Here is a 17,551-nt window from a genome sequence, read left to right as displayed (position 1 = left end):
CACAGTAATCCTTACCAGTATGGAAGGAGCATATGGAACTAACAGCATTAACCCTGCTGGTAAAATCAGAAGCTTTGACTCATGGTATAGAAAGAATAATAAGTAGTTATGAGTCTGGTAATAAAAGAAAAGTCAGGGCCATATCAATAATTGAGTTTACCCTAAAAATTGAGAATGCTCACAGCTGAGAAACAGGGATTCAGATGGGAACTGCTCTGGATAAGAAAATGTGAGAGACAAAAAATATCTAAGATTTTTAATTATAGCAGATCTGAGGATGAAATGGGAAAAAAAATAGGCAAATGTCAAAGCAAGATCCTGTTTGAAGTCACTTGTGACATAGAAGCTGAATTAAAAACAAACACTACCCCTGGACTAATTTACATGGGTCTGTAGATATTTAAGTGATTCAAGAGCTGGCAGGACTTGGAAGAGGCCTTTATTTATATATTCTTAATTTATTTTCTGTCTGTGAATGATGATGTTTCTGCAGCCTCTTCCTGCTAAACTATCAGTCTCTTGGGCTTTTCTAACTGCAAAAAAAAATCCAGGTTGCTGGGAGGTATTGAAGTAATAATAATCATCACTGCCTTGTTGTCTGCATGGATTGTTTCATTTGTATTTTAGTACATCAAGATGCATCACCAGCCTTTGTAAAGACTTGAGGAGATTTTTAAGTCATGTCTTACAGTGTCTCAGACTTTGAAATAATTGCCTTTTCTTTGATCTCTCTGTATTTTGAAAGCCCTGACAAGAGACTGGGGAAGGAGGTTGCAGAGTATTTGGCTGCTGTGATTCCATCTGTGCAGTGCTATTGGAAGCACGGTGGCTCTTTCAGAGCCTGAGTCATTAGTCTCTATTAGCTAATGGTCAACTTCTGAAGAATTATTTTCACCCTAATGAAACTCCAAAAGGGCTTTTTTTATTTGTAGCAGCCACGGCTTCCTTGTGAAAATTTTGAATCCTGAAACTTGATCCTCATTAACCCAAGATTCTCCTTTCTTGGTGTTTTTTTTTACTTGCTGGACAAATAACTTTGTTACCTTTGATGTGCCCAAATGAGAGGTTTTGTGGCTGATTGTTTACATGTCCACAGTGTTTCTCATGTCTAAATATTTCTGGACATCCATCATCATAAGAATTTCGGTGTCAGGATTTGGTGCTGCCTGAAAATACTAAATGAGGGAAAGGGAGAGATTCCTCAGTGTGCAGGAAATTTTCTGAGGAAATTAATTACATTTTCTAACTTCTGGTTCTGTTAGACCACTGAAAATTCTTAGAACCTGAAGATATTTAGATGTGTTGCTTCCAGTGAGACTCAGAGGCATAAACACTGAGAATGTAGATTATAATTTTCATAATCAAAGGTAATCCTTAAAGCCATCTCCCCTATTTGGGCAGTGAAGGATTTTGCCACTATTTGACCAGTGTCATCTACTACAAATTTGATAACCGAGCATTTGTATTTCAGTAATGCCTTTAAAAATAGAAATCTCGTAAAAAACCTTCAAAACTTTAAAATGTTCATACCGAGGTGTTTGTAAAAGCAGGTTTTCTGTTGTGTTTGTTTTCTTTTACAGCTGCTACCGTTCTCGAGTGTCTTGATAACTGCAAGCTGTCAGGAAGCAATCAGATGGTTCTGCGCAAGCTGGGCATGAAACTGGTCCAGAGGCTTGGACTGACATTTGTGAAACCAAAGGTAGCAAAGTGGAGGTCAGTTTAAAGCTGAAAAGTTTCAAAAAAAAAGGAAAATCCAAAAGCAAAAAACCCACTACAAATACATAAATCCATACACTTGCCTTCTGCCCCTCTTAACCTTCCCTTAAAGGAAAAGAAATCCCTGTGGGAATGAACATTCTTCATTTGCATTATTTGGAAAAAAAGGAGGATTCTTCAACTGCATTTAGTTTCCTGTTTTTTGGGTTTTTTTTTCAATTTTGGTACAAAAGTGAGTGCTAGGACAAGCCAGATCTGACTTTGCACGTTGCACAAGCAGAAGCCTGTTCCCATATAATGCATAACTCACTAAATATGGGAAGACGGCGACCTTTGTTCCTGAAGCTGATTTAGTACAATTTTGTAAGAGTGAACATAACTTTTTCCATTACCTGGTCCTACCCTGATTCGATAGAAAGTTCACAGGGGAAAAGTGGTTTGCAATCCCGCTCTGGTTTTGCATATTAGTCAGGTTTTGGTGTCTGGTTTTACGTACTGCCTGAGGGCAAACTCTTTTTTAGATTTCTCGCACTGATATTTTAAAATTGCAGGCTCCCTTGGTGACTATTTTTATTGTATTTATTTTACCGGCTTTTGAGAACATCCTTAGGCATAGAAAATTCTTTTTAGGTGGAGAATGTACCTTGCCCAATGGCAAAAGTCAGTTTAGCATGTAAAGTCTATCTTTTGTACGAATGCATCTACACCACGGGCTAAATATTCGAGTACAGCTTGGTCAGAAAGTACTAAGCTGGCTTTGAGATTTCAAAAGCAATTTTTAATAAGCTGATTTTATTAATTTTTTTTTTTAGTTTGTTTTTAGTTTTTGGGAGATTTTTGGTGCATGGGAATTTTGTCTCTCTTTGTTGTTAGCAGTGGAAAATAGGTTACAGTGAAACAGGAAAGGGAGGGATAATGAAAAGGAACTATTTGAATAGTCTGGCTCTTCTCACCTTGGAAAATAGACAACTGGGTCAGGAGCAAGGAGAATGGGATATTTCTCCCTTTCCTTTAAAGCAGCCGCTAAATACCTGGAGAGCTGTGCCCTGGGAGGTGTGTGGCAGACAGATTTCGCGGCAGTGTGTCCCTGTTTGCAGCTGGCAGTTAAATCAGAAATCACTCAAGTGTGTGTTTGCTGTGCAGGTACCAGCGTGGCTGTCGGTCTCTGGCTGCCAACCTGCAGGCTCAGGGTGCTGCTGTGCAGAACCAAAGGAGAGAAGTTGCTGCTGCTGAAGCTGATGATGATGAGGAGTATGACATTCCAGGAGAGATTGAAAATGTTGTAGGTGTGTTAAAGCTGGAGAGAAATCGTTGCAATGCTGCAAAGTTGCACATAGGTTGGAAAACGATCTGCTTGGAGCTAAAAAAGTGATGTGGGTATCTGTGCTAGTGTGAACAGCTGGAAAGACTCTAAAACTTCTGTTTTAAACTTCAGTCTGTGCAGCTGATTAAAATAGATGGTATTTTGTCAAATGGTTTGGATTTCAGCATCTCAGTGAGAAACTCAATACTGGAGCATTTGTTGTGGAGCTGGCCATGGAGGTATGAACGTACTGGAATATGTTTTACCAGTTTTATCCAGTTATATGAAAGAGATGCTCTGAACCTTTCACAAATGGAAGGGTGAATTAAAATTTATAATGAAACACACACCAAAAAATATGTCACATGAAAGCTAAAGAGTTATGGTTTAATTCTTAGACTGTGGTAGTATCAAAGGAACAGCATTTGTTTCTTAATATGCAGTTGTACAGCGTGTCCTGTGCTAGCTGGCTGGTGGATATTCTGTAAATAAATAGGCAAAAATTGCATCAGAAGACGTTTATAACTGAATAATCTAATGAACCTCTGCAAAAAGCACTGTAACCTCCATTTTGAATCTTTTAGAGCACTTAAAATTTCATTCTTTTTTCATAAACATTTCTGACATATTTCAAGTCATACTTGTGTGACAAATAGGATAAATGTAGATACAAAGATTTTTATACAAAGAGGCGAATGTATTTTGACCATCTTAAGAATTTTTTTCTGTTGTTAAATAAGAATAATCTGTTTTTTGTTTTTTTCTTTTTTCTTAATGAAATTATTTGCAGAACAATTGTTGGTTGGCCTGAAAGACAAAGACACCATTGTCAGGTGGTCTGCAGCCAAAGGGTAGGTTTGTTATGGTGACTCTGCTAAGCTGCAAAAAATACAGAAATGCAGTGTAATCCATGATTGATAATTGCCAGTATTTACTGTTACTGCAAATGGTTTTAGCACAGCCTATGGTGGGTGGGTGCACAGACACATTTGTCTCTTTTTTTGATGAAAGATTGAGTCGGTTTGCAGGGAATTCCAGGTGGGTTTGGAAGTAGATGTTTTGCATAAGACAAGATTTGGAGGGTGCAAAGAAACATTTCTTAAAAATGCTTTTTTTCTCTTTTAAAAAGCATTTCTGTGGGAGGTTCACCGCTGTGTAGTTTTTTTGGAGTTTGAGATTGTTGTTTAAGGGTATCAGTCTTAGGGCAGTGGGGTGGCATCTTGAAGTCAGGAAGATTCCAATAACTGATTTTTTTTCTATAATTTACCAATCAACTGTAGTACTAATGATCTGTTGTATGCTTCTTTTTTTCCCTTCTTCTGTAGAATTGGTAGAATAACTGGAAGACTTCCAAAAGAATTAGCAGATGACGTGATTGGGTCTCTGTTGGACTGTTTTAGGTAAAAATCTTATTTCACACTTTACACACATCTAAAACATGTCTGCTTGTGAAATGGTCTAAAAATCTGTAAATTTTCTTGCTGTCTTTCTCCCACATTTCTAAATCTTTGAAGGCACAGATGGGCTAAGGGTATTCAATAAAGAAATTATTTCTGATCCGTCCTCTTGACCCCATACTAAGGTAATGTGCGAGGACTGAAGTTGAACTTAGGAAAGATAAAAAAATGCTTGTTAACTTGCTACTTTAGAGATTCCTGGTGTGCCCAAGACTCATGTCTTGAGTTTAATGTCCATCCTTAGGAACCCAGTAGAGCTGGAAATGATGTTCTGAGGTTCAGCAGAGGTGAGAAACAATCTCTGTGTATGGGGAGGCTGAAACATGTAGGGAGAGTGAGGAATAAATAGGGAATAATAGAGATTTGTTGATTAGAGATTTATTTAATGTCCACCCTTAGAAACTCAGTAGAGCTGGAAATGATGTTCTGAGGTTCAGCAGAGGTGAGAAACAATCTCTGTGTGAGAGGAGGCTGAAACATGTAGGGAGAGTGAGGAATAAATAGGGAGCAGTAGAGATTTATGCACTTGGGAATGGGGTGGATGTGGTTGCCCTCTAGGTTTTGTGGTACTTCGAAGCAAACTCAAGCATCAGGTGGCAGGCTTAGAATAAAGACAGAGTGATGTTATTCACACAGTTAAACTGTAAAAACTTCCTGCCATAGACCTTGTGGATACTGCAAATATTTACCTGAACAGAAAGTGTGCCTGCCTGCAAGCTTTTCCATGATCTGCCAGAGTTTGGAAGTGTTTAGGAGAGCGTTGCAATGTGCTGGTTCTTAGGCTCTGGCTGAGGGTTCTGCTGTTGGCTGTGTCAGAGGATTTGGGGCCAATGGAAACTGGCTGGGGCACACAGAGCTGTGGGATGTTCTTTTTGTGCACTCCAGTGTTGGATGTCATGGCTTTGCATTCATGTAGAGGACAAAATTAAACAGGTATCACGTGCTTTTGTTTAATACCAAATTGCTCATCATGCCTGCATTGAGTACCTGAAATCTAAACGAGTGGTTTAGAGCCAGCCAATAACAGAAAGAGTTTCTTTATTGGCAGGAAGTGCTGCTCACGTGCAGTTTGTCCCTCAGATGTCCCTAGTATTAAAAAGCTTTTTCACACTGGTTGTGAGAACAAATAAAGGATGCCAACTCAAAGGATGGCCTTAGAAAAAAAGAAGGTATAGAGTCTGAAAGACTTGCAAGGAAAGTATCCACTTAGATGATCCCTCCACTGTGTTACTGTGATTAATTTAAGAGGTGCTGCTGATCTCAATTATCCCTGGAGCTTCAAAGACCTGTACTCACTGTGTTTTCTTTCCTTGTTTTTCAAGTCATGGGGATGAGTAATTCACCTAGTAATTGAGTGACCTGCTTTCTTCAGAAACACCTGGGAACAAACATAGGCAAGGACAGAGAGAACCTCTGCTGGATTCTTTGCACTAAATATCTAGTGACCAAAATAGGAATCAGTCAGGTGCTCATCAGAGGTGCTGTTCTACCTCCTGGGATAAGAGAAAGGATTTTTTGTTATATGTAGACATATCAAAGGACAAGAGTCAGGGAAGAAATAAGTGATGATTTTTCAGTGTAGTGAGATGGTCAGCACAGTTCCACTGGGGTGTGAGCCTTGTGTTGTTTAACATACACATAAAGAATCCTGGAAAAAAGGGGAATGAGGGGCTGAGGAAACCTGATATTTAAAGTTGATTTAATGTAGTGAGAGCTAAAAGTGACAGAAAGAAAAGTGTTGCAGGAGCCCAAGTGAGGTAATAAAATAGTAAATGTCATGTAAAATATAATGTCTAATGCATGCAAACTGATGTACGTGGGGCAAAACACTGCTCACTGTCAAACCCCTGGAAGCCACTGATCTGTCAGAGTGTGTCAGGGGAGTGCTCAGCAGCTGGCAGGGAAAGCAAGACAAATGTAACATTGGAAATCATTAGGAAATGAAGAGCTAAAACTAAATCACTGAAAAGTGGTTTAACTGATGGGGCTTTTTACAGAAAGTGGAGGGATGTGATCTGCTGTGTCCCCACTGTAAATGGGCCCGAAGGAGGGAGAGCGAGCGGCTGTTTACGATTCACTCTCTCCCTGGTGCCAGAGCAGCGAACAGCAGGAAGTGCATTTCCACGCAATTATAATTAACCAGTGGAAGTCATTGCCACGGGATGTTATGGGAGCCAAAAGTGTAAAGGGAGTTCAAAAAGGGATTATACAAATTAATGGAAGAGAGTCCCTTCAGAGGTTATTAAATAATGAATCTGGCTCCAGCCTCTGCCCGAGCTGTCTCCGTGCTGCCGACTGCCAGAGCCAGGAGGGCAAGAAGGGGATTCTCCTTCCTGCTCTTCTTTGGCACCTGCTCTCAGGCCACGTCAAACGTGGTGTTGGGAGAGGTGAGGCTTTGGTGCGACCTAGCCTGGCTGTCCAGCATTTTATTCTCAGATTCCTCCTCCTGGTGTAATACAGAATGAACTCTGTTCAGATTGAATCCTGCAGCGTGCCACCTTTCCTCTTTTCACTCTATCATCTGCCAGCCCACTAAAATTTATTTACCATTTGGGGCTTTTTTGCTGTGTTTGCTGCAAGTTTCTCTGGCTTATGTTTTCTAAAGGCGGATAAAAACCACTGTTTGCTTGCTTCATAAACTCTTGTGATGAGTTTGCCAGGAATTGCCATTTGAGCCTCTTTTGCAGGTTTAGAGCTGCATTTGGCACTAAACTCATTAGTTAATTTTGGGTATGTTTTGTAAATCTGCATCTTTTGCCCATGTACTAGGAAGTTGTTTCCTGTACGAGTTTCAGTTATTGAACGTAGTCATAAATGACTTTTTTGCTTATTTAATCATATTTATAGCAGTATTTACGTCTCATAAATGGGAAGGAAAACATGTTCCTCTTTTCATTCTTCTATTTTACAAGCCCAGTGGCATCAATAACATGCTGCTTTGGACTAGGGGTCTGTTATAATGTTAGGAATTCACCAGAAGAAATGAAATCCTGAGAGGGAGGGGCAGTTTTAACCAAACTTCTTGTTCTGACATTAGTTTCCAGGAAACAGACAATGCGTGGCACGGTGGGTGCCTGGCCCTGGCTGAGCTGGGCAGGAGAGGATTGCTGCTCCCTTCCCGAATTTCAGATGGTGAGTTGGACTTGCTGAACGTAAGTTCGTGAAATAGCAATTTATGTTATTGGGCACCAAATGTGTGGCAATAGACTGGGATTTGCTGATGTGTGTGTGCTGGGTGATGACTGAAGAACTGAGTTCTGCAGTAAAACATTCGCCCATGGGGATAGTTAAGTACTTCTGTTTAAAGCATTGGCTTGGGTGTGCCTTTTTTTATACTTAATAAATATTTCTTTCCAAAATGGAATTAATTTCTTGGGGTTTTCTTCTTTCTTCTTCCCTCCCATGTTTCTTTGTACAGTTGTATAAAACAATTCTGCGTGTCTCCATATTGTGTCAGTGTCATTATTTAAGCAGAATATATTAAATAATTGATGACTAACTTGCACTTTAAAGCCGGTAGCTTCTGCTGTTTGTTTATGGTTAAATTTCAAAGGCCAGTTTCATGTAATTTATACATGAACTGTTTATGTTTTAAATGGGTTTTTGAAATAGCAGGATGGAAAGAAAAAGAACAGGGCAGAGGAATTGTTTCTTTGTGTGTTCTGTAGTTATCAACGTGCATTGAATTACAGAGATATTAATGTAATTTTGGTCAATGCCATACACAGTGGGAATGACAAAGGCACAAAGTAGCAGTCAGCATCCACCCTTGGGTGCTTTTACAGCAGTGTCTCCTTCTAGATGGTTCTTTGGATCCCATCTGGTGCTCCTGTGTTAAACAGAGATGTTGAACATTAAATTTAAAAAATGTTTCAAAGCTGGTGTCTCACTCTAGTAAGTCAGAGTGCTAAATCATTTCTAGTTTGAAGATGTGCTTTAAATTGTGGCATTTAATACAGTTTATTACTCTGTCTCATGGAAAGAGTTCATGTCCATTATAGCATGTGCTGCATGTGAGAAGGTTTGTGCAGTGAGCCTTCACTTGGTTTCCCTTTTTTCATTACTTTTGCCCCTGCACGATAAAGGTGAAACAGTTAAAAACCTTCCAGCTTATAGCTGGGGAATCATGAAAGGGAAATCCTCCCAAGGTAAATCTGTACTTCAGTTCTGACAAAACCAAAGCTGTACACCTCTGTCAGGGAATCTGGATAACCTCATGTCATAGATTTTTATTTAATTTGAAGAAGGCTGATCAGATAGACTTTACCACTGGAGCTGGCTTTTACATATAGTATTTGTATGGAGATGGGAGAGAATAAATTCTTGAATTCTATGGAATTTTTCTTTGTTCACTTTAAAGAAATACAAATTACCAAGTAAAGAGATACACAAGATTTTGTTTTAAAGCTTTCTGCTTTCAGAGATGAGTGAAGCAGATAGCTTAGGGTAGTGTGAGGAGTGTCAGTGGTGACACATGACTGTAATTTCATGTTTGGAAATTAGGGATTTAGCAGCATCTGACCCTAAGATTGAAGCTTTAATCTTGGACTGGAAAGCAGCTCTGTCTCTTTGGTCACGTGCTGATGTAGAGCTCAGTACTCCACACTGACTTACTGCCCTGCTGTCATTTCAGTTAATTGGGCTTTTTCTGTTACTGCATTGCCTTTTTTCAAACCCACATTGATATTCTTGCCTTTTGATAATGTGAGAGAAACTTTTCTCTATGAAAGATTAAGTTCTAGATCAATGTATGTCTTTTTTGTTCCTTGCCTCAGAAACTGAAGGTCTGTCATTTACCCTTCAATTACTAACAACAACGCTCTCTGAGTTCTTGGTTCAAAGCAGCACAGCACAAAACATGAATTAAAAAAATTCTGGCAATTCTGCATTGTGTTGAATGCAGCTCCTCTTCCTTAAGTAGGTTTACACCTATTAGTGATCTGCAGACAGGTGAGGCTGTCCCTCACCTGAGTAGTGATCGGTGAGAAATGTATACTGTGGTTTTGTGTGAACAATGCTTGTTCTGGGTTTGTCCTCCTTACACTCTGCAAATTTACACAATGATCAGCCTTAATTTAGTTGAACTTTTGTAGCAGTTTAGGCAGGCTGGACAGCAGCTTTAAGGCAGAGGGAATTCTGAGCTTTGTTATTTGGAATTAAAGTATGGATGAACTAATCTGTGTAATGAATTTCCATCACTGAAGAATGCTCCTTTTTTTTGGGGAATTGTCTGGAATTGTCCCAAAATTCTGCTTGCCAGTTGAAAATTTAGCTAGCAATTTATTGCTAACTGTTCTTCAATATAGATAGTGTAGTAAATGTTTTTGTGTTCATTAATGACTTTTCATATATTTTAAGTACAGATCACAAGATTTATTTGAAAAATTGCTGGTTTATATACACAGACATAGAAGCAGGAAATAGTTTATGGCTGTATGTAGAAGGACACAAGCTGATAGTGAGTGATACACATGTACTGAAACAAGACCTTCACCAGGACAGTTTGCCTCAGGTGAAATAAATTATATAAATAACTTTTTAGGCCTGGAGTTTGAAGGCTGCCCAGTGTCTGTCTAACCTCAGCAAAGCGAGCACCTGGATTGCTTAGTTCTTCATATTTTCAGTGTTGTTTTCATAGCGATTCACTTCAAGTTGAACATAAACTGCATTTATTAAACCTGTGCAGGCTTTCTTTGCTTTGACTTGAGTCTTGTTCTGAGTCAGTGCGAGCAGAGGTCGCTTACACAGGGTTTGGGGCAGTTTATTTAAAGTGGCATCTGCCTCTGACTAACTAAATTCGATCCATTGTTCTGTCTTAGGGCACAATGGCAAAGTGCATCCATACACAGAGCAGTTTTTACAGGATATTCTAAAAAGCCAGTTTTAATCCTAAGCTTGTTTAAACTACTGCACAGTGACAGAAAAAGATTTTCAAAAGAAAAAAAAGACCAAAAAAACCCACCAACCCATTAGATGACGATAAGGCTGAAAAAAGACTATGACAGTATGTTATTGAGCAATACTGTTTCTAGAACTTAAACATCTCTTAAGAAAAGAAGTTGTAAAAGTTATTTTACATCATACAATTGCAAAAACCCCTTGAAGATTCATCTAATTTACTTTGGCTTTAGTAATGAATGCAAAAATTCACTCATCAAAACCTGAGCTTGTACAAGGCAAAGTTCAATTACTTAAAAATATTAATATAAAATTATGAACATTATTTACAACGGAGAGATTGAACGTATCTTGTCACGGGCCAAGCCCGATGAGCGAGGGTTTGTAGAAATTTCACCATGATGCTGGTTCACCAGAAACTCACTGGAAAGAGGAGAATTAGGACACTCTTGTTCTCTTCCTTAAAGTGAAGACTCTGCTGCAGTCATTGGGCCTGACCCTCTTAGCGCCTTGCTGGGATTTGGCGGACTCTTTTTGGTTTGTCCTTTTTTGCCCTTTCCCCTTTGGATGGCACGGAGTATCCTGAGTATCCGAAGCGGCGCGGGCGGCCTCCGCGGGCGCGGCGCGGCCGTCCTTCGCTCCGTGCCCGTCTCCGTCCAGCCGGGCCGCGCCGGGGCTGTACGCGGCCAGCTGGCACAGAGCCACGGCCGCCGTCTGCTTCTGCTCGTCGCAGCCCTCCATGAGCCCCAAGTCCGCCGCCTCGCCGCGCTGCGCCGCCAAGGATTTGTCGCTGGGGTTCTTGGGGAGGCACGGCTCCGCTCCGGAGCTCTCCTTGTCGGCGTTGGGAGAAGCGGCAGCGGCGCCGGTATCATGGGACGGGCTGTGGAAGGACGTTTTCAGGCTGGCTGTGTTACAGGAGTCCTTTACCGAGAGGTTCAGGGGCACGTCCTGCATTTCCAGGAAGCTCTGCCTGTCTGTTTTGGATGGGGTTTTGTATGCGGGCTCGTGAGCAGGTCCTGTGCTTGTGTCGGCCTTTTTTGAGAGATTGAGGGGAGCTATCCCTGTGTCTTCTTCAATGTTTGCCAGTGAGCCCGCGTTGTTCTGGCTGTCGGCCTGTGTGTGTGAGTCTTCATCAGTGACATTGATGCTGAAAGGAATGAGGAGAAAAGAGAATTCACGATCAGTTGCTCTTTTAGACTGGGGCTGAGGAAGTGGGCAGGAAGAGGAAAAAAATCTAGACTTTTAGGCTAGAAGTCCAACAATTCTGTGTCTTCGCCTTTAAATCCCCCAAGTCTCTTTCACCGTACCCACCAGTGTAATAGAAGTAATTCCCTGAAGTTCTCAAACACATTGGAAGTACACAAACACAGTGGAAATTCCTACATTTAAGGAGCATGAACGGTCTGCTCACTGTAGCACCTGTGTGCTTTGCACAATTAGTACAGAGTTTATCAACTCACTGCTGTAAATATAAAGATATCTAACAGGTATTGCATGAAATGTGCCCATCTGTCTTCGCACGTCCCATGTAAAACTGACAAGAATTTACAAAGTGTTGTTTTACCTGTTAGGTGAATCCCCTCTCTCCTGCTGTGCCTGCACGCCTTGAAGGGAAGACGGTTGGTCAGTGCTTTTTCTCACAGGTCTGAAGGCTGTGAAGTTTTCTTCTGACTGGTCGTACTTGCCCAGGGATGTGGACGATGACTTGTTGGAGAGGTCAAACAAACCCTCGCACGTGTGGCTTGTCTGGGTGAAGTTGGTGGGGCTGGGTCTGCCGGGGGAGCCCGTTGCTGCGCTTCCCGCGAGAGGGCTCATTTTGGCGTTCTCTCTTTCGTTTTGGTCGTCCTTAGGGTTACCTTTGGCATGCAATAGCGTCATTTCTTTTTCGTAATCTGCTTGTTTTTTATGTGAACTTAGAGGGTATTGTTGGGAAGGGCTTAAAGAAGCTGGGTACAGCAAGGTAGTTTCCTCCATCAGATGAGAGTTTTGATCCCTGTTAATACCAGCTACGTGTGAAAATCTGTAAAATGGAGGATCTGTTGGCCTACAAAATCCGTATGGTATCGGTGGAGTGGAGTGGTATTGTTGGAACAATCGATAGTGTTCATATGCTGATGGATTTAGGGGTTTTGGAAGTGGCCCAGGGTGGGGAAGAAAGTGTCTTTGATCTTGTGTTCCGTAGACAGAGAGAGCAGAGCTTTCACACTCCGAGTTACCTGGGAGCAGGTAAGGTGTGTAGATAGCAAGCCGGTGCTCATAGAAATGGGGCGAGTACTCAGGAATCATCGGTTGCATGTAAGGCGAAATGGAACCAAAGCCTTTTGTGGGAGCAACTTTATGTGGAAATTCTGGGAGGAAAGAACCTGCCTTCCACGGGTGAGCTGGTGCGTGAAACGCAGACTTGCTGTGAAAAGGAGAACTTTTGTTAGAGAGGGAGAGGATTTCAGATGCCTCGGTGATTTCCGGGCCTTTGCTGTCTCGGTGTTCTCCGACGGGAACGAAGGCCGAGGGCCTCACCATGCCCTCCATCAGGGGCTGCACGCTGATGGCACCTTCTGCTGCGGAGCTGGCAGGGCTTAATTCCTTGGGAATCGCAGGTTTTTGTCCTTGAATTGCTGCGTTTGCTGCCTGGTTTTGTAACTCAACGTTTTCCTTGGCATCTTCTTTTGTAAAAGGATATTGAGGCTTTGAATCGAGGCTTGACAGTCCGTTTGTGACGGATTTAGAAGAAGTCGGTTTGACGGTCGATTCGAGCTGATTGATCTGTTTGGGCTCCAGGGAGCTGCTCTTTGGACACTTGATGACGCGATCCTGCTCCGACACCAAAGTGATGGAGTTTTTGCAGAGGCCGTACTTCATGTGGTTAAAGAGATGGGATTTCTCATTGCAAGTGAAGGGGCACTGGAAGCACTTGTACTTGAACGGCTTTCCCGGTGGTCTTGGGATGTAATGAGGCTTCTTGGGTTTACGTTCTTTGAGGAGACTCATTTTGTTTTTTCTGCTTTAAACAATTAAATGTAATGGCTCTTTATAAAAACTTTCTTGTGGTTGGCTTCCCTCAGTTTTAGCCTCGTGATGTTTCCGGTTTTTCAGGTTTCTAGAATCCTTCTTCCCAGGTGAGGAGAAGCAGCCAGCTCCTATGGTGTCTCAGGGAAGAGGGTGCCGGAAAACAAGGCTTTTGCCACTGGTGGTGCAGGAACTGAAACACAAAGTTGAAAATGAGCTGTAGTGGAACTTTGGAGCCGAACACAAAGTAGTGCCTTCCCCCTCAAACTGCCTATGGTGTGTTATTTGGGTTTTTAAAACAGAATAAGAAAGGTGGATGTCAGACCGGAGTTAGATGGGCATTGACCTTTGGCATCCTCCGGCACCCAAACACAGTCACACGAGTGGCCTAATTTCCAGCAGCAGCCCTTGTCACCTGCCTGTGCTGCCAGCTCAGGGGAGTTCTCTTTGAAAGCTGGGGGAACATTCATTCAGAAGATGAAAGTAGAAATCCAGGTGGAGCTGTTGAGAGGAGTGGAGTGGGTGGGATGGGAAGAGGCAGGTCCCAGCAGGGGCTGGATGTGGGGCGAGCCCGTCGGGCCGGTCCGGGAGAGCAGGGAGGGAATTTCCTGCTGTGGTGACACGAGGGTGGGGTGGATGGCTCGCTCTTGGGCGGCTGACTGGGCTCTTTCTGAGACTGACCAACCCCTCTCTTCGCTGCTGCGGCGTTTCCCAACAGCCCCGTCTCAATGGGTACCTCAAAAGTGCCCAATCTCTCGAAGGATAAAACCACACCGATTTTCTTCCTCTTCCTAATTCAATTAAGAGAAATGAGCGCTGCAGCGTGTGACTAATGGAATCCTCTGCCTGATAAACACATCTCCCATCCTCCTGCTGCGTCGCTCCGCGCAGATTGCGCATGGTTAACGCGGGCACCCGAGTGTATTAACTCAGGGGGGAAAAAAGTGTTGACAGCAATTGATTTACAGGGGAAGGATCTATCTGCCTTTCTTTGGAAAAATGAGGGTTGTGGATACTTTATCCAGCCCAGTGATTTGCTGGGTAGATAAGTCAGGAGGGCTTGTACCGGCTTGTTCCATTATGTTCGCTGATTCTGAAGGCGTGAGAAACTCTCGGAGTCAAGTTCTCATGATTTTATAGGATGTGTTATGGCAGAGATCTAAAAACTGATGATTTCATCATGAACTACAAGCATCATTATCAAAATGATGACTGTTGCAAAACCACGTACTGTATCTATTGTGTTACCTGAAACTACAGGAATACTAATTGGGAGGGTGACGAGATAGCTCCATTTTTTTTTTCGTTTTTTTTAAAAAAAAAGCTTTTGACATAGAAGTTTGAATTAGTAGTATTAAAATAGTAAGTTTATGAAAAGAACTGCTGGTAATTGTGTGCTGTGAGAATTTAGTTCAAGTAGAGATGTTTTGCATTTCTCTAAATCAGAGATTACTTAACAGAAAATGACAGGCAAGACATGATGAAAACTGAAGGGAAAGCTACAGAATTGCTGCTTGGCTCATCAGGTAATTCTAGCAAATTGTATTAAATGTTGTTTCTGATGTCATAGTAGTATTAATTTTGTTAAAATGGTTATTTTGAAGGCACCCTTAAAAATGCAAAGCTGCTCTGCAAGTAGAAAAAAATAATCAAGCTTTTTCCTAAAATTAACAAATGATTAAATGTGCTTCAGATTAATGAAAATGGAATTTCTAGAGAAGTAGCTTTTTGTTTTTCAGGTTTTAATGAGGTTATTTGAGTTGGATACTGATACTGTAAGAGCAACAAGGAGAAATGCATCAGCATGTTAAAGTTTCATCATTGGAGTATAGCTGAAATGGTAGTCCAATAAATTTTTTTAAAAAATCATATGTGGTATTTTGAAATATTTTAAATAACCATAGCTAGAAATCCTTTGAAATATTAAAAAATATTTTTACATTAAAAAATAAATCAGTGAAATATTGAGACATAGTAGGAGAGGTCGAGATAGGGAACTGGGCTTTTCCTTCTGCCTTAAGTGAGCTTGTTGCACTTAAAACTAAGTGCAAAAAAAAAACCAGTGATGTGTTACCAACATGGAAAATTTGTAATGGACTCAGTCAAGTCAGCTTGTACCTGTTATTCTTTATATCTTCTTGAAAGTGCTTGTACTAATTATTCTTAAAAAAAAAAAGGAATTGTTGTCAAAACTCCATTGCTTTCTTAGGTGAAGCATTTATGATAACGTCCGAATCTGCATTCAGGTGCAGCATTTATAATAAAGGGATGGTAATTAGATTTCCTTGTTCTTCCAGCTTTCCTTTGCTTCATAATGAAAATTCCTGTGTGTCCTGTCCTCCCCCCTCTGACTTTGTACTTGGTATTTAACTTTGATTCAAGTTATTCCTGTTGGACAAAGTATTAACTATCATTTCTTAAGAAGATAAAATGCGTTGCTGCAGTTTTAATGTTAGAAATTTCAAGCCTTGGAGCTCCTCTGCCATGGGTACAGCAGGAGAGCATTCCAACAGCTTTTTATTTCTTTCTATTTAATGTAATTTGATGGCTCCAGAGCCTGCTGCTCTGACTTGCGAGGTGCAGAGAGCAGCTCATTTTAAAGGGTGTTTACCTTTCCTAAACTTAGGTCAGTGCCAGCCAGGTGAATGTTTTCTTTCTCTTCTTTACTATTTAAACCTTTTTTTGCTCCTGGTTTAAAAATGCCAGTAATAAAATTTATCTAAAGTTAGACAAGTAGGATAATTCCCTCTCTAGTCTCTTAAGACACTGGAGTATCTGGCACAGGGGACATATTTTATTATTAAAAACATTAAAATTATTTGATCACTCAGTCAAAAAGGATATTAATGGTTTAAAATAAGTGTAACCAATTAAAACTGTCCCTATATAAATAGTGTTACTTACAGCTGTGCAATGTATGTTTTGTGCTGCCAAAGTTAGAATTTGATATTGGAAAGAAAATATCAAAATAAGTACTTGCTTTTTCCTTTAACTACAATGCCATCACTTGTGATATCCTTTAAAAAAGGGGAAAAATAATCTTCAACAGCAGGATAATTTTTACATAACTTTGTTTTTTTAGATTGAGAATTTATTTCCTGTAGACCCGCTTGTAGAAATGCGGATGGTTATATCTTATTATAATTTTCTAGCTTTGAAACGCAATCGTGCTATTTATTTATATTTTCATTGAAAACAAGTTATTCAGATCATCTTGATTAAACTCGAGGTTATCTTAGTTGTTTGTTTTTGTCACTAGTAACCTCCTCATGGCTTTCGAACCTGTCGCCCTTTCCAGCCTGACACTGACTGCTCCAAGTTTCCTTCCTTCTATTTTTAAAAGCAGGTTGTTGCTCCCTCCTCGCCTTTAACCTGCTGGCAGGTTGTAGAAAGCAGGAATGTAGTTGAACGTTGTGTGTAAATATACAAACAAAAAATGTCCGTGGGGATAAGTGTATACACACATATGCACATGTGTATTCATCCACACACATAGATATGTGCATATATGTCTGTCCAGCTTGGGTTTTTTTAGGGTTTTAAGTAGTTTAAATTGTTTAAGATGCCCAGTTGATCAAAGAGGAAATTTCAAAATGTCTTTTATTACAAGCAGGGACAGTAATTACATTTCTTTTTAGGACACTGCTTCAGCAAAGTACGTAACAGCTGCTCATGCCCACCCCATTATTATTGCAGGCTCCTTCTGGTGATGTGGATCTCTCTGACCAGGAGGACTCACTGGGGTGGAACATTTTGAAGGACATGCTATAATTAAAATATTGTGATGTGGCATTATTGCATAACCCAAGGACATGCCATTGTCACCTACCCAGGGTGTTGCAAGAACAAGATTTGTGAGTTTTATTCTAGCTGAGATTTTCCAGCGATTAACCACCCCTCCCTTCTAAACTTCCAGGTCCTTGAAACTGAAAGATAAATTTTAACGCGGCTGTTTGTTAATTAGGAGGAAACAGGGGTGAGAGGAGTGGGCTGGGAGGGCAGTGTGTGTGTGTGAGGTACAGACCCACGGGGAATGCTCCGTGTGTGTGTCCGTGTGCGTCCGAGCGTGCGAGAGGAAGCTCAGAAACAGAGATTAAATGACTCGCTTAGGCAGCGTGGAGAAGAAGTAAAAATCTTTCTACATACCACGTTAATAAATCAATGTCTTAAT

At 41.0% G+C, this 17,551-nt stretch overlaps 2 protein-coding genes across 4 annotated transcripts in view; one reads left to right on the top strand and one right to left on the bottom strand.

The window, feature by feature from the left end:
• Window positions 1–17,551, top strand: part of TBCD (tubulin folding cofactor D) — a 113,969-nt gene that overhangs the window by 18,392 nt on the left and 78,026 nt on the right. For all 3 annotated transcript variants that reach the window (XM_040081437.2, XM_040081436.2, XM_058422891.1), the window contains exons 10-14: window positions 1,581–1,713; window positions 2,860–3,002; window positions 3,810–3,870; window positions 4,345–4,419; window positions 7,514–7,608. In XM_040081437.2, coding sequence (XP_039937371.1) covers window positions 1,581–1,713; window positions 2,860–3,002; window positions 3,810–3,870; window positions 4,345–4,419; window positions 7,514–7,608 — 507 coding nt within the window. The remainder of the gene's footprint in view (window positions 1–1,580; window positions 1,714–2,859; window positions 3,003–3,809; window positions 3,871–4,344; window positions 4,420–7,513; window positions 7,609–17,551) is intronic.
• On the bottom strand, window positions 10,647–13,422 carry ZNF750 (zinc finger protein 750). The gene is made up of 2 exons (XM_040081439.2): window positions 11,939–13,422; window positions 10,647–11,521 (listed from the first exon to the last, which is right to left on the bottom strand). The coding sequence occupies exons 1-2, from the start codon at window positions 13,360–13,362 to the stop codon at window positions 10,813–10,815; spliced, it is 2,133 nt and encodes a 710-aa protein (XP_039937373.1). The 5' UTR covers window positions 13,363–13,422; the 3' UTR covers window positions 10,647–10,812.

Source organism: Hirundo rustica, chromosome 18 (assembly GCF_015227805.2).
Source record: "Hirundo rustica isolate bHirRus1 chromosome 18, bHirRus1.pri.v3, whole genome shotgun sequence".
Classification (NCBI taxonomy): Eukaryota; Metazoa; Chordata; class Aves; order Passeriformes; family Hirundinidae; genus Hirundo; species Hirundo rustica.
Note: the sequence above shows the minus strand (reverse complement) of the source record. Positions and strands in the feature narration are given on the sequence as shown.